Source organism: Corythoichthys intestinalis, chromosome 8 (genome assembly GCF_030265065.1).
Source record: "Corythoichthys intestinalis isolate RoL2023-P3 chromosome 8, ASM3026506v1, whole genome shotgun sequence".
Taxonomy (NCBI): domain Eukaryota; kingdom Metazoa; phylum Chordata; class Actinopteri; order Syngnathiformes; family Syngnathidae; genus Corythoichthys; species Corythoichthys intestinalis.
This window is the reverse complement of record NC_080402.1, coordinates 53,862,183-53,879,564: the sequence shown is the minus strand read 5'-3', so window position 1 is coordinate 53,879,564 and position 17,382 is coordinate 53,862,183. Positions and strand designations below refer to the sequence as shown.

The 17,382-nt window shown below is 39.3% G+C and overlaps 1 protein-coding gene across 4 annotated transcripts in view; it reads right to left on the bottom strand.

The window, feature by feature from the left end:
- The window catches only part of wdr17 (WD repeat domain 17), a 60,529-nt gene that overhangs the window by 33,137 nt on the left and 10,010 nt on the right, over positions 1-17,382 (bottom strand). For all 4 annotated transcript variants that reach the window (XM_057843485.1, XM_057843483.1, XM_057843486.1 and 1 more), the window contains exons 3-14: positions 16,088-16,271; positions 15,780-16,010; positions 14,545-14,655; positions 10,188-10,328; positions 9,827-9,949; positions 9,451-9,638; positions 8,189-8,357; positions 6,069-6,160; positions 5,736-5,818; positions 5,535-5,621; positions 5,155-5,319; positions 264-379 (exon numbers count right to left, since the gene is read on the bottom strand). In XM_057843485.1, the coding sequence (XP_057699468.1) occupies positions 264-379; positions 5,155-5,319; positions 5,535-5,621; positions 5,736-5,818; positions 6,069-6,160; positions 8,189-8,357; positions 9,451-9,638; positions 9,827-9,949; positions 10,188-10,328; positions 14,545-14,655; positions 15,780-16,010; positions 16,088-16,271 (1,690 nt within the window). The remainder of the gene's footprint in view (positions 1-263; positions 380-5,154; positions 5,320-5,534; positions 5,622-5,735; positions 5,819-6,068; positions 6,161-8,188; positions 8,358-9,450; positions 9,639-9,826; positions 9,950-10,187; positions 10,329-14,544; positions 14,656-15,779; positions 16,011-16,087; positions 16,272-17,382) is intronic.

Below are 17,382 nucleotides of genomic sequence, written 5' to 3'. Positions count from 1 at the left end.
ATGCTGTCAAATACAGTAGGATATCTGTCAACTATCAAACTATTTCAGAACGTTCACTCTCTTGATGCCAACGCACTCACACGGTGCGACAAGGCTATAGGTCATCGTCGTATTGCAGGAGATAGTTGATCACGAACTGCGCAACGAGGGTGACTTTCGGCGGCAAGTTAGCCTACCAAAGTGACTCCCAAGGGGAAGGGCTGTGGAGGTTGCGAGAGAAAATAAAAAGATGACAAAGTACAGAAAGTGTACAAATTCCATACCGGAAATTAGCAGGTACGGAACCTCTGTGTTCCACATCAGACCTCTGACTGGTGCTGTATGACCACTCAACACATTGATACACGCATCCTGTGTGTAGTCCCATATCCGAACAGTACTGTCCAAACACAGTCAAACATGGTCTTTTATTATAAAGGTTTTTTTTCCTTTTTAAAAATACAAAACACATAACTTCATATAATGTGCGTAATACTGTACTTTATAGTAGGGGTCCCCAACCGCCTGGCCGGGGACCAGTACAAGTCCGTGGCGCATTTGCTACTTTTTTAACGACCGCATTCTGGCCTGTCCAATCTGCCTGTCTTATCAGTGGATATAATAATAAAACTGGATAGAATGTCATCATAGAAATTCATTGGTGCTAACATCTAGCATTTTTTTTTTCATATCTATGCAAGCTTGTCCCAATTATGACGTAGGCACATCCTATTTGTTGCCAGGAAAAATAAGACTACGCGCTAGCACAGATGACTGAAAACCAGACCTCTTTGGACAAAGTTTTTACATACTACGAACCTACTACGCCTGCGAACAAGGATATTTGCTGTCTAGTTTTAGGAAAGGCCGTTATTAAAGGGATCCATGCACGAGTATAAAGAGTTGTAGGCTCTAATAAGCCACTAGAGGTGCAACAATTAATGGACTAATCGACAACTAATTTGATAACAAATTACTCGTTTAGGAAGGCGTCACCTTCAAATCGTCTAAATTCTTGAAATTATAACATACGTATATGGCGGTAAACACTGAGCTGAATATCCGCTCTGAGACCCCTTGTCTCGGATTTCAAAATTGTCCGATATGCATGCGTGAGCTTGATTGGTAATAGCGCCTCACATTAAACTTGAAAGAACAGCGACTGTCTCTTTGCAAATTAGGCAGACAGAGTTGTTGCATACTTTAGTGAAGAAATAGCCCAATTTCCACCTATCCTTGAAGCGTCAGCCGTCGCAGTCAACTTTCTTTTTTTCTGTTGATTGTCGCCATTTTAGAAAATTGGAAGTAAGGGTTACACGGGGTAATGCTTCTTAGAGTGCTATTGCCTTTTGGTGGGTAAATGAGGAACACCATTTAGTGTGTAAGCTACTTCATATGCTGGTAGCAGTATTGCTGATTGATTTATTAAGTCTGTGTGCGGGCCAGACGTTATTGATTTTATGACAGGGGCTGGGGGCCGGATGAAATTTGACCACGGGCCGCATTTGGCCCCCGGGCCGGACTTTGGACATGTCTGCTTTAAAGGGATCCTCGATCTTAAAAACATGTAGGCTCTAATAAATCACAATTGTTCTCTTCTACTAAAATATGTTGTTAGAAACACATAAAATGTTGAATCAATGGCAATATTTTACAATATTTAGTACATATTTTGACCAATAGTTGGCACCAGGGCCGGAGTGGGACTCATTTTCGGCCCTGGAATTTCATGCCTCAGACCGGCCCACTCATTTAAAATTATGTCATTATGCATAGACGTGTTAAGTTCAGTGTTCTCTAAAGCCGTGTACTATAATTCTGTGTATTCCAATTCAGTGCAGGTAATGGTTGTTTAACAAGGTGGCTTTATTTTAACAAGTGCAACACAACATATTTTGAACAAATTTAAAAATGGATTTAAAAAAAAAACTATATTAAATGATACATTTGGAAAATAAATTAGGCCTGTCAAACGATTAAAATTTTTGATCGAGTTAATTACAGCTTGAAAATTAATCGTAATTAATCGCAATTCAAACCATCTATAAAATATGCCATAGTTTTCTGTAAATTATTGTTGGTATGGAAAGATAAGACACAAGATGGATATATACATTCAACATAAGGTACATAAGGACTGTATTTGTTTATTATAACAATAAATCAACAAGATGGCATTAACAGTATTAACATTCTGTTAAAGCGATCCATGGATAGAAAGACTTGTAGTTCTTAAAAGATAAATGTTAGTACAAGTTATAGAAATTTTATATTAAAACCCCTCTTAATGTTTTCGTTTTAATAAAATTTGTAAAATTTTCAATCAAAAAATAAACTAGTAGCCCGCCATTGTTGATGTCAATAATTACTTACACAATGCTCATGGGTGCTGAAGCCTATAAAATCAGTCGCACCCAAGCGCCAGCGGAGGGCGGCAAAACTCCATAAAACACAATTAACAAGTGGGCATGTCATTGTACTGTCATTTAAATCTGTCTGAGCAGGGCATGTGCGTTAATTGCGTCAAATATTTTAACGTGATTCATTTAAAAAATTAATTACCGCCCGTTAACGCGTTAATTTTGACAGCCCTAAAATAAATGAATAAATAAGACCTTTTCTGCAACATCAAATATTAACAAAATGAGTGCTTACAGATAAAACAAACATAGCAACATAACAATATGAAAAATAAAGAATACGTATTGCACATTGTAACAACTTCTAATGATACTATTATCCATTTTCCATTTCCACTTTAAAAACGCCACGTAATTGAATGAATATATTCATTCTAATGTTCACTCGCTGAACGACATGGCAATCCTACCTTCCAGCTCTGCACCTGTGGTGTGTTCATTATGGCTAATGCTTGCTGCTACATATCCCTTGTGAGGTGCTACAAGAAGCCAAAGTTTCCACAATTACATATTGTCGTATCACACGGTGCAACTTGCACCGTGCAAGTTGCATTTTATTCGCCATCCGGCCTTACCACTTTCGTTGTAATCCTCTGTAGTTTGAGGCCGCAAGGTCGTTGCATGAAAAAAATTAGCTATTTTCGCGCATTTTGCCGATTCTTTCACGAGTGCTTTTCTCTTTTTAATTCTTAATTTTCAGCGCCACCCTTGCTCTTTTTATCCATCCGAGCACCGAGATAGCAGCTAATTTGGCTCAATACAGACTACAATTAGGGGGCGGAGCTGCATGCTGTATTTTTCGTCTGCACACGTGAGGATGAGTCTTTTTTTTTTTAAGACGGCCCACAGGGACAGCGGTAACAGAATGTAAGTTATACTCAGTGGCACTGTCATAAATAAATACCAAACAAAAAATGATAACAGTGTAATTTTTTTTTTTTTTTTTTAATAAAACCCGGACCGGCCCATCTGGCCAGCCGGCCCTTCTGGAATCGTCCAGAAGCTCCCGATTAGTCACTCCGGGCCTGGTTGGCACCATGTTTTGCGGGCTCGGAGTGATGATGTAATTGGAACGTTTCCAATTGTGTACAACATTGTGTATTGCTGCCAGAACTCGCTAAGTAAAATGTCACGATGTGCTGCTTTTGTGTGCAATTTCCAGGAAAATGGAAACAAGGGGAGTAATATAAGTCTCCACAGATCTCCTATTTACAAGAAGAGCAGAAAGGTTTGGGAAAATGCCTGTAGACTGACAAAACCTCTCAAAGACCCAAGGCTTTGTTCTTGCCATTTTTCTCCTACCGCGTTCGAGGTTTTTAGTCGACGACAACTTATGAAAGAGCTCATCGGAGCGGCTGGATATAAGGGGAGACTAAAATCAAATGCTGTTCCAACTATTTTGCCCTCACAAGAAGCCTCAACGTGCTTGGATAGCGAGTGAAATGCGCGCAATAAAGCGCAAAAGACAAGAAAATGCTGACCGCTTTCTTAAGCAGGCAAGCCGCTCCTGTCGCTACAGCGGTAGGCGAACTTTCTGGCGTACCTCTAGTCACAGAGGAAGCTAATAATTCACCTCTACTGTCAGTTCATCAGACAATAAGTGTGTCTGTCCAGTATTCACCTAATATGAGTGATGCTGCCACTCAAACTGATCCAGACACGTCCGATGCAGCGATATAGTGGCCAGCTGATGTGCGCCGAGCACTTAATATAGATTACGTTTACGTAGCTAAACATGAATCGGATGTACAAGACATGGAGGAAACTCGATCCACATGACGAATTTAATGAGGACAGACAGCCACGACACGACTCCGATCCCAACTATCACACATGTGCATTCATAGTTTTATTACCTTCAGTGACAGTTTATAATGTCAATAGTCATGAAAATAAAAATGCACGAATGAAAAGGTGTGTTCAAACTTTTGGCTTGTACTGTATGTAATGCACACGACAGCTCTGGATACTAACAATCTGCATAATTATATTGGAATAAGTTTGATCACACAATAGCTCACCTTGAAGATCTGCTAACAAAAACCAGAGTTCTCAACAGCATACGCTCTCTCGCTCCGTTGTCATTGAGACACACTTGCCGCAAGCACATTACCAGTTTTGCCTCACTCTTGTCTTATCAGGTATTTCCTGCTCTGCATTTTGCCTTTTTTGTTGGTCTTGTGAATGACCGATAGGGCTGTCATGCTCTTCACTTTTCCGCTCTGGTTCAAATTGGAAGGGCAGAAGCGACGGCATGTTGGCGTAGCTAATGAGTGACATGCTGGAAGCCCGGTGACATCACCGCACTGCGACGTCAACAAGAATGGCGACCTATCACTTAAAATAATTTTACAAATTTTATTAAAAAGAAAACATTAAAAGGGGTTTTAATATCAAATTATCATAACACATACTAACATTTATCTTTTAAGAATTACTTGTCTTTAAGATCGAAGATCCCTTTAAAAAGGTTGAGTCAGCGTATGGTGAGTTACATTTTCCGTGCACTTAAAATTCGTATTTCGCGCCTTCGTGTTATTTCATATTTGCTGTATTTTTCTGCTACACAGTGCCGGTCTGTGTTAAAAAGGCCCACATCACACCGGTCCATGGTGAAAAAAGGTTGGGAACCACGGCTTTATAGTACATACAGCATACATATATTACAATTCAATTCATTTTTAGAGTTTGTTAGAATGTACATACTCTTTTACTCAAATAACAGACTTCTAACAATGTTCATGTTTAAACTCACCCATCATCTGATCCAGAACACAGTATCCCTTCTCTGAGTGGAGACCAGCGGACATGAAATACTTTAGCTAGGTGTCCTGTAAAGACTTTGAGCGGCTGGTCTGAGCTGGTGGCCAAGTAATACACGCGAACATTCTTATCCTCGCAACCAGTTGCAATCATATCCCTGTGGGAAACATTCAGCGATAGCGGTAAATGAACATAATAACCTGATGTCAAACAGTATGTGGTATATCTTGTTTGTGCATCTAATAATAATAATTATAAAAAGGAACATCTTGTGTATGTGTTTTCATATCTGTGCATATCTAGTCAAATTCATTAGCTGCATGTGTGGTACATGATATACATTGCTTTTTCTGTGAAAAATGTTGAACGTACTTGTTGTTTTGGCTCCAGTCACAACCAAAAACTGCAGCAGGATGTTTGTACTTGTGAAGGATTTTACCATCAATGGTCCGAATGATACTGTTGTCAAAAAACGCACACACAAATACTCAAGATTCATATATGTGATATTTTTTTGGCCACGATAATTAGATATATTTTCATATTTTCCCATGAGACAAAATGACTGCTTACCAGAAACCATCACCACTACAGGTGGCAATTCGTTTTGAATCTTTGTGACTCCAGGATATACAAAATATACCATTTTTTCCATGCTGGAATAAGATTAAACACAAGCACACAATGATTTTTTTTTACAGTTACATAAACTTGAAATATTGGCGTTTTTTTCCCGCACTATAAGGCGCACCTAAAATGTTCTCAAAAGCCGACAGTGTGCCCTATAACCCCAAGCGCCCTATATATGGCTTAATATTGGTCAATCGATGGTAGCTTTTGCATTGCATGCAAAGCTCCCATCAATAACTTTAAACAGAAATATGTCATAGTAGTGAAGCAAAAAACCTCATTAAAGCGTGTGATTATCTTTCCTTTCCTGATGTCCCAAATGAAAGCTCCATTGCGAGATGTTCCTCCGGCAATGCAGTTTAGGTCACCTGCCAAACACAGAGAGAGGGCAACTAAGCAATATTTTTATCGACTGTTAATCTTAGTGCGTGCATATTGATTATCAAAGATGAGTAGACAAAGGGGGATCATCTTGAAGTGTTCGTTATTTATTATGTACCAGGATAGGACCAAAAACCTTTTTTTAAATGAGAAACTTAACGAAAATGTCTTTTTTTCACTCACCTGATCTGACCTACTTTCAAGGTTTAAAAAAAAAAAGACCTCCTATTTAAAAATTTTATTCCCCTCAGAAAATACAGATTTTAAGCTTTCCAATGATGTATCACACATGCATAGAGGACAATTCTGAAATTTGGCCAAAGTCACCTGAGTGTTTTCCGCCATATATTCTGGCAAGAACTGCTATGGTACATTGGCTGCAGATGTTAGCTCGTCCATTTAGCTCTCTCTATTCGCAATGAGCTCGCGTCGACATATGATTATGTTAGCAGAAAATGCTGGGATTATTAAACGCAATTACACCTAAGCGCAAGCAGGGGGCGAGAAAACATTAGAAACACAGGGGGGCAATAAGAGGTAGAGGTTAGATCGGGCCCAAGCCCGGTCAATTAATTTGAATTGTAGGCCCGAGCCCGAAAAAGCCCTAAATTTGATGTTTTATTTGTAGGCCCGAGCCCGAAAAAAACCCCGGAATTTTATGTTTTATTTGTGAGGACTCAGAAGAAGGAGAAAATGCGGGGATGCGATGTGTGGTTGTTTTATAACAAATTCTCCCAGTTAAAGACTGTAAAATGGATATTCAATAAACATTTATATCTTTTATATGTGTGTGTCTGTTCCATCAGGCGGATAGTGGATTTAACATTTATTTTAATCTCTTCGAGTTGGCAGAAAAAAAACGCAGGTTTTCTCAATGTTTAAATAGTCTACATATTTTTATGATCATTATAAATGCTTTTACACAACAAAATAACGCTGGAAAAGTTTGTTAAATATACTAGTATTTCTCATATGAGAGCAAAGCGCCGCATTCGTTTACATTCAGCGAAGCCGAAACAGGGTATATGCAGTGTATAACATCTTCAACAATCAATCTGAAGCCTTTCCACTCCTACCGCGGTGCATGTTTTTCTTTTCAATTCCCCCGTCTTTTATTTGTTTTTCACTTCTTGCTGCGATACACCGGGATGCGGACTTGCAGAGGGCGCCAGGGTAGGAGGGGAAGATTCGGGGCCACTGCGTTCACGTGCGCACATGCAAAGCGCCTTCTCTGTTTTATCCAAATTATTTATTTTATGACAAGTATTCCTTAGTTTAACATCCATACATCGTTTTAGTATAAATATATGAATATATATTTATTAAAAAAAAGTTAGCGACAGAGAAGTCGGGAAGTCGAGAAGGGTTCAGGCTCAAGATCTATGCTCTAATAAGAGGACATGACAGCACTGCCATATGCATGTTAGCCCAGCCATCCAGCCATCATCCATCCATCCATCCATGATCTGCCGTTTAATCCGGGGTTGGGTCACGGGGGCAGCAGCTTTAGCAAGGCAGCCCAGACTTCCCTCTCCCCAGCCACTTCAACCAGCTCCTCCAGCGGGATCCCAAGGCGTTCCGAGGCCAGCCGAGAGACATGGTCTCTCCAGCGTGGCCTAGGTTCTCCCCGGGGCCTCCCGCTGGCGGGACATGCCCGGAGCACCTCTCCAGGGAGGTGTCCAGGAGTCATCCGAACCAGCCCGAGCCACCTAAACTGGCTCCTCTCAACACGGAGGAGCAGCTGCCCTCCCGGATGAACGAGCTTCTCACCCTATCTCTAAGGGCCCGGACACCCTGCAGAGGAAACTCATTTCGGCCGCTTGTATCAGGAATCTTGTTCTTTCGGTCATATTGGGCCAAAGCCAATAAAGAAAAGCCGATTTCGATATTATCGAATATCATTTTTAAATGCTTTTATCAGCCGATACTACCCGATAATATCGGACAACTCTAGTGTGTGCTTGTGTAAGTGTGGCTGGGAGTGCTTGGGCGCGCGTGTTGACGGGTGTGTGTACCTGGAGCCCAGGACAAAGAGTAAACCACTCCTTCATTGCCAGGGGAGGTGTAAACTGCTGTCAGTGTGTTTGTATCCCAGATTTTGATGGTTCCATCAAAACTAGCTGTAGCCAACAAGTTCGGGTCATCCGGTTTAAATTTGCAGTCAAAGATGGTTTCGACATGGCCCTGGAAATGCACAGCAGTTAAGAATTCTACCAAACTTAAATTATGTTTCAGTTACTTCAGAAACACTGAGAGGTGGGTAGAGTTGCGAAAAATTGTTCTCAAGAGTAGCAATACTTCAAAATAATATTACTCAAGTATAAGTAAAAGTAGTCATCTAAAAAATGTACTGAAGTACAACTAAAAAAAAAAAATTTTTAAAAAGGATTTAGTGAGTGACATTGTAACCGGTTCCAATGTTGGACTTTGTTGAACACTGTTTTTTTTAGTTATCTATATGAACCGTTTTTATCATACTGTACTATAACCCATTAAATAACCACATTAAGTCAAAGAAATAAAATTTTTAAAAAAAAGAAATGATTGAATTCCAGCAAGAAAAAAAAGAAAAGAGCATGAGTTACCGCTACTTGAGAAAATAGTTCCTAGTTTGAATAGTTGAATAGTCAACAGTTCCTTCATAGTTCCTATTATAAAATTAAAAGGATCATATCTCCAGTTTTCCGTGGTCAGTTGGAGACAAAATAAAAACTGGAGACAAGTTAAAAACCGCGCTTTCTAGTCTTGTTGAGGGAAGAGCCCTATGTCCAATACTTAATTTTATACGGTGCTTTAAAGATGCCACGTGATTGAACATGCCGGCGCGATCATAGAATCATAGATCATAGACCATAGATCATAGAATCATAGATCATAGAACGGCAAGCTTGAGTTTGGTAAAATGGAGTCGTGATTATTGTTGCGACATCTCACTGGTGAAACTGGCTACTGTTGGCATCGCTGGCAAAAAAAAAAAAAAAAGTAAAATCTGTAGAGGAAAAATGTAACGACTAGTGTAGCCCAAAGTAGGGGAGTAAGAGTAGCGTTTCATCTTCACAAATCTACTCAAGTAAAAAGTACGGCTCAGTAAAACTACTCTTAGAGGTACATTTTTCTCAACAAGTTACTCAAGTAAATGTAACGGACTAAATGTAATGTGTTACTACCCACCTCTGGAAACACTGTATTGTTTTTAAACTAAAATACAAATTCAATCATTCTTATCCTCACAAGGGTCGCGGGGAAAATACAAATTCTAGTTTTTCAATTATAATACCAGGTCTCGTAGAAAGTCCCACTTCTTAGCGCCCATGTCATAAAGCCCCACGCCACCATCCATAAAGCAGCACACTGCATGGCCAGGAGGCAAAGAGAAGGAGTGATTCTGGGACAAGGTTGGGGGCGGTACTGCCTCACTGGTAGAGCTGGTGTGCTGACTTTTACCGTAAGAACAGGAACTCCGAGCTGAGGACAGATGATTACAGAATCAAGAAACTGACAAAATACAGATAATTTCACTCATTTCTAGTAGATTTTTTTTAAGGAGATGTGCTACAAAGTATAATAAAACAGTGTATGCATGTGACATGCAAATGATCATATTAAACCAAATTATTAGTTTTTTCAAGGTCCAAAACATGTAAACACTTCACCTTTTTTTGCAAGGGGAGTGTTGAGGACATGTAAAGCATGAAAGCCTGTCTTCTTCAGTTTGAAACTGTCCAAAGGCGTGGAGCGAGACACATTCCATATCCTCAGTACTCCAACCTGGGAGTCTGAAAGAGACAAGTACATGCTAGGTAAAAATATACTTTTTTAAAAAACGTTAATACTGTGTGTTATCATCTGCACTGAATTACAAATGTGAAATGCTCTTAAAACGGTGGATTTTTTTCAGTGTTGTTGCACAGACTCTGTAAAACACTTTCTTGCAACTTAGTATGTTGGAATTTGATATATGATTTGTGGCATTATGGCAGATGGAAACCAGCACGCACGTGTTCTTTTGTTTACCTCCGGTGATGAACATGCCTGGGGCAGAGGGAATCCATGCAAGGCACTGAACTGATGCAGCTGCTGAGGGGAAGCAGAAGGACGTAATGCAAGACAAGGCCTCACTGTCCACCAGCCTGATGCCATTATTGAGGTTGGACACTGTAAAAAATGAATAAATAAATAAATAATACACTGTTATATTTGTCTTGATGCATTTGGTGCTCTCCCGGGGTTTTATGACAGCCGTTTTCAGCGTGTCTGTGTTACTCTTTAGCAGAGGTGAGAGTGGGCCAGAACACCGTTCCGGCATGAAGTTCGTCGCCGGAACAGGGCGGAACGGTTCTTTGATCCCAAAAATATGACGGCAATTGTTAAAACCCAATGCTAAAAACAACCTGCCTGGCTGCCACACAGGCATCTCCAAGAGAAAAACAATCTACTAACGTCAGATTTACATACACAAGTGTTAACAACAAGCATAATACAGTGCATGTGTAGCGTCATCCGTTTCAATCGATATTTATTCTTTATTTATTCTACGGACAGCACGGAGTTCTCCCGACGTGTGTCTGATGTGTTGTGTCGATGTGTGTTTGCGCTCAGCTAACCACCCTCCCTTTCCTGGACTCCTGTAGCCAGTTCAATTGGCCGACATACTGACATGTGATCAGCATGGATAGCTAGCCCTGATTGGTTTAAATGCATGTTTTCAGTGACAAAAAAAAACAACAACGAACAACCGCGTTGAATTAATGCGATAAAAAAAAAAAAGGACAATGCAACGGATATTCAGGATATTTAAGATGTGTTACAGTACTTATAAAAAATGTATTATATCATTAATATTATACTTATCTCTGTCAATAAATGTCCTTTTAAAGTGAAATTAAAAATGCTGTTGTCTGACAAATTGGAATGAAAGAAATAGTCGCCAATTATTGTGTGTATTAAAAAAAGAGACTTCAAAACTGAGAAATCCAGATGTGATTTGTTTTTTTACATTGTAGTCATGACAGCGGAATGCGTTTGGCATATTTGACATTAAAATATACTTATATATATAATACTTAATAATAATAAATATATAATAATATGTAATAATAATATAATATAAAAATATACTTATATATACATACTATGTCTAGCACTGCCCCAGAGTCAGAGGTTTGAAACCACTGGTCTGAATCTAGATCTCCATAACTGTGTACTACACAGTTGTATGTCTTTGCACGCAGATATTGTTTTCATACATGTGGAAATGTATTAATAAGCATTTTTAAGCTTATTGTTGTTTTTAATCTTTTTTCTTTTTTTTACACAGATGGTCAAAAATAGGAAGTCAATCACTTGGGAATAAAAATGTCATTTGTTTCGGACAGGGATCGGCAACCCAAAATGTTTAAAGAGCCATATTGGACTAAAAAAAAAAAAGAAACAAAAATGTCTGGAGCCGCAAAAAATTTAAAGCCTTATAATGAAGGCAACACATGCTGTATGTATCTAAAATGTATCACAAACGTGAGTACACCCCTCGAATTTCTGCAGATAATTAAGTATATCTTTTCATGGGACAACACTGACAAAATGACACTTTGAAACAATGAAAAATAGTCTGTGTGCAGCTTATAGAATAGAGTTAATTTATTTTCCCCTCAAAATAACTCTAAACTAAAATATACCCATTGATATCTAAACACCTGGCAACAAAAGTGAGTACACCCCTTAGAAACTACGTTCATCCCTAAATGTCCAAATTGAGTACTGCTTGTCATTTGACTTGTTACAGGAGTGCTGTCAGCACTGCTGCAGAGATTGAAGAGGTGGGGGGCTCAGCCTGTTAGTGCTCAGACCATATGCGGCTCTCTACATCAAATTGGCGTGCATGGCTGTCAATCCAGGAGGAGGAAGCCTCTTCTGAAGACAGTACACAAGAAAGCCCGCAAACAGTTTATTGAAGACATGTCAACAAAGCACATGGATTACTGGAACCATGACCTATGGTCTGATGAGACGGGCTAGCTATATTAGCCTACTATCAAAATAACTAATTTGGCTACAAATACATAAACATTTACACATGAAGGCTCATTATTTTTCCTGCAGTGCATCCTATAGAGAATGACACACCACGTGACTACTCTGTTGGACGATGCCGCTTAAAGTTTGATTTCATTACAGTATTAATGAATTAGAAGAATATTTGTGTCATGTTTTTTCCTCCTACAGAAACCATAATAAAACAAAAAATATATTTCCCTCCACCACTTTTTTCCATTTTCAAACATTTTTCAAAAGTTCCAGAAAGCCACTGTACTGGGACAGCACTAAATAGCTTAAGAGCTGTGGGTTGATGACCCCCAGTTTAGGACATCAAATAAAAAATTTAGAAGATCTTTGCTGCTTTCTGAACCAATGCCAAATTAAAAATGTCAATATTTCTTGCCCTATTTTTTCCGTCTTTGTCAGTTAGAGTGCCTGAAATGCAACAGGAAGACATCCACACTTATTTTCCGCTTTCTACAGGTTAGGATCTGCACATTGGTAGAGCAGGGTGATAAACCGAAGATTTACCGGTACCGAAATTCTTTACAGTGACCGACGTCATTTTGACCATGCCGGTAAATTCGGTAATTTAATAAAACAAGAAAATATAGTCTTTTCATCCCGCGTTGACTCTGTGTTGTTCGGCTATGTTCATTCCCCTTTAATAAAGCAGACCGTGTGCTTACGTATAGAGTCACGTGGTTATCAGGAAGCCAAACAAACGAGCCAGGTAGGCTAGCGCTAGCGGCTAACGCTACAAGCAAACGTGATGGAGTGTTGCTTAAGGGAGGTTCGCCAAACTTTCACCCGACATTAAATAGACTCTTGGCGGCACCCAGACGGGCTTTCACCCGCTGTCCTCCCTTGTTCTCCCGATTTCCAAAGAGGATGCTTTCAATGCTTTCTACTGGTAGCCAAGCCACAGGCTAACGCTAGTCGCTAACGCTAGTGGCTAACGCTAGCGGTTAACGCTACAAATGAACGTGATGGAGTCTGATAGCGGCTCTAAACTTGTCGAAACAGCTGAACTTAATGAGTGGATTGGTCTCGGACTGCATCTAGCAATTATGCTGCGTTCCAGAAAAGTGGGATGTCGGACTTTTCCGACCTCCGAGTAGGAAAATATCATTGGAACGCCACTCGAACTGGGAGGTCCAAGTCGCGAAGTCGGAGAAAAAATAACTACCCCGACTTCCAAGTTGTTTCAATCTGACGTCACTGGACAAAATGGCGCTCATGAAAACATATTGAATGTTAACACAATAATGAAGTAAATCAAGTTTATTTGAGATGCCATGTATTTTTTTCTCATACAGTGAATTATCTTTGTTGTGCTATGTTTTTATATTGACGATCAGCAAAGGATGTAACTAAAAAAAAAGGCAGTTTACAGTGTGGGCTATAACGCAGCCGTCATTTTTCCTCTATTTTGATCGCTTATAGGAAGGCAGGTTCGCTGGAGGTCAAAATGTCTTTGGATGGCCAAAATAAAAAACACCTCGTCGCGATCAGCCATCTTTGTTGTTTACATTTGCTTGGAACGCTTTGAGGTCGGAACTGGTACCATCCGAGTGGGATAAATCCGACTTCCCACTTCTCTGGAATGCAGCATTAGTTTATCACATTATTGTGTAGCTCTTGTCTGTGTGTGATTTCTCTGATAGCTTTTGTGATGGTAAAAGCATTCAGCATAAAGTACAATCTAACAGTGAAAATTATAATATAACTGTTTAATGGCCCCAGCTATTTTTCTGTATGTGCTTAATTCTGTGTCATTAGATCAATGCAGCTTTAATGTGTGTGTGTGTCTGTATTAAAAAATGCACTGGGGGAAAAAAAACCTGAAACCTTGCGGTAAACACTTGTGTTGAGTAATTATGTCACAGCAGCCATTAACAATAAGTTGTCTTTTTGAAGTGTACTGTTCAAGCTGTGAGTAATTTGTGTTACAATGACATGTTTGCACAGGCATATTGATTTTGACAATGTACATTGTTCAAGCCATACAAGCTGTTTTAAATGTTCATACTTGAATTCTTATTGTTTACAATAATTTTTTGTATACTTAATGTTTAGACTGCATGTACAATTGTTAAATATATTAAATTGAAAGCTGGTAAATAAATCAAAAAGAAACTGTTAATCTCTTTCATGCATTGATTCAGATTTTCAAATTATATAACAGTCTGCTTGGGTGAATTTATCGTCATTTATCGTTATAGAGGTAAATCTGCTCAATTTATCGTGATACGTGCTTAAGGCCATATCGCCCAGCCCTACACATTGGAGCCACCAAAATGTGAAAAGTGATCATTTTCTTAATTTTCCCTACCTAACAAGTAATCTGTTGATAAAGGGTCCCATTCCAGGGCACTGATTGGGTCCTCTTCATCCGTTCCCTCCAATGATTCAGGACGTAACACATGCTTTTGACTCTTGCAACCTACACGTCAGAAAGAGGATTTAAGAACACTGTGCGTTTACAGCGTGCGGCTTGCGTACATGTGCTACAATCAACAGGACAAAAAAGAATATGGCGGAAAACACTAAGGTGACTTGAAGTTCCGCTCTGAGACCCCCAATTTGGTCAACTTTCAAAATTGTCCCATATGCATGTGTGATACATCATTGGAAAGCTTAAAATCTGTATTTTCTGAGGGAAGAAACATTTTGAACAGGAGGGCATTTTTTAAAAATGTATTTTAAACAGCAAAACCCTATCTGGAGACGAGAACACATGAGAGCAGAAATACAGATGCCATGACTTTAACAAGATATTATCGCATACTTATCTTGTTTTGATCCAAAAACTCCGCGTAGCATGTATCAGTGAGTGTCAAGACACAGCTGTGAATGGCCAAAGATGGATTTTTGGGGGATTTTATGTGTGAAACATGGCAATATAACAAGGGTTGCGATGCAGAAATCGCAGACATTAAGGAGTGGTCGAGATGTTCTTTTTCGTATATTTACCCTTCTAAACGTTTTTTTTTTTCCATTTTTCTTTGTTTGGGTCAATTATTTAGCATCTATCGTATCGGAGAAAATGCAAGAGTAACAAAAAAAAAAATACAATTAAGCGATAGTTATGAGGTAGATATCTGTGACTTTTTTACAGATGCCATTTTTTTTCATTGTGACATAATTTGTTTAAAAGTTTAAAATACGTGAGCTAATAATTTTTTTTTTTTTTTTTTTAAATATCAAAATAGGAGACATCAATCAATGATTTTAAGCTAAAAATGACAGACATTTTGAATAATAAATATAATTAATTACCTTTGTTTTATGACTGGGTTGAAACAAAAACGGTTGCGCGATGTCTGTAAACGGGGGTTTTCAGGGTAAAACGGACAAATTAAAAATAGTTCAGGGGCTTCATGCGCCATGAATCTGCTATGGCAGCATATAGACATATTGTTCTATCAAACACAACAGTTGTTTTGGCTTAAAATACAGCAGTTTCTTTTAAAGAGGAGTGCAAGAGCAGAAACTGCTCTTTCAGTCTTGTCTGTGTTTTCCTCCATATATATTTTTTTAAATGGTAATAATAGTAAATATCCATACCTGGCTGAAAAATAGACAAACTGCCATCTGTGTGTCCGAATACCAGCTTCCCCTTTTTGGTGGGGTGCCATCTGAAGAGACAGATATCAGACAGAAAAGAATGGGCCTCTTTATGTACAGTCACTCCAGAGTCAGGATTGTCATAGACCCAAATGTAGAGTGGGCCACGTTGAGAGACAAATGCCACGCCATCAGATGAATTCAAGCACCAACTGACTGCTGTCGGGATACCTGGAAGAAAGGACATGTTGTGATGGTGTAAAACTTTCTGAAATAAAATACAGCTTGGACCAGAATAGCCAACCGACCTTTAGTGTTGTCCAGCCGCGCTACAGCCTTTTGCTCAGCGACATTCCACACAATGAGCAGGTTATCAGCTGAAGCTGATGCAAACAGATCCGGATTATCAGGACACCAACTGATGGCTGTTATAGTTTTTTTGTGTTCTGACATGATAGACCTCAACTTGAATTCATTGTACTGCTGGTTCAACTAAAAGAGACAAAAGAAAATCAGTCAAGGTTTTTAATATAACCAATAAACCAAATAAATATAAAAAACGTGTTTTATTGGTTTTGGGTGAAGTTTGGATATCTTATTTTCACAGTAACAGTATACCAGGCTTCTGATGTTGCTAATATAATAATTATTATCTACAGTGGTATGAAAAAGTATATGAACCTCTTGGAATTTCTCATATTTTAATAAAATCCCTATCAAATGTAATCTGATCTTTGTCCCACCCCCTTTGGAAGCAATAACTTCAATCAGACGCTGCAGATCAGTCTGGCACATCTATCAGGAGGACTGATCTTGGCCCGTTCCTCTCTACATAACTGCTGTAGTTCAGTCAGATTCAAGGGATGCCTGGTATGAATCGCTGTCTTTAGGTCATGCCACAGCATCTCAATGGGGTTCAAGTCTGGACTTTGACTTGGTCACTCCAGAACGTGTATTTTGTTCTTCTGAAACCATTCTGAAGTTGTTTTACTTCTGTGTTTTGGATCATTGTCTTGTTGCAGCATCCATCCTCTTTTTAGCTTTAACTGTCTGACAGATGGCCCCAGGTTTTCCAGCAAAACATCCAGATAATCCTTTGAATTCATTCTTCCATTAATGATTGCAAGTTGTCCAGGCCCTGAGGAAGCAAAACAGCTCCAAATCATGATGCTCCCTCCAGTGTGCTTCACGGTGCGGATGAGGTGTTGATGTTGGTGAGCTGTTCCATTTTTCCTCCACACATGACGTTGTGTGTTACTCACAACAATTCAATTCTGGTTTCATCAGTCCACAAAATATTTTGCCAAAACTTCTGTGGAGTGTCCAAGTGCCTTTTTGCAAACATTGAACGAGCGACACTGTTTTTTTAGACAGCAGTGGCTTCATGTGGAATCCTCCCATGAACATCATTCTTGGCCATAGTTTTACATATGGTTAATGTCTGCACAGAGATATTGAACTGTGCCAGCGATTTCTGTAAGTCTTTAGCAGACACTCCGGGGTTCTTTTTTTTACCTCTCTGAGTATTCTGCGCTGAACTCTTGTCATCATCTTTGATGGACTGCCACTCCTTGGGAGAGAAGCACCAGTGCCAAACTCTCTC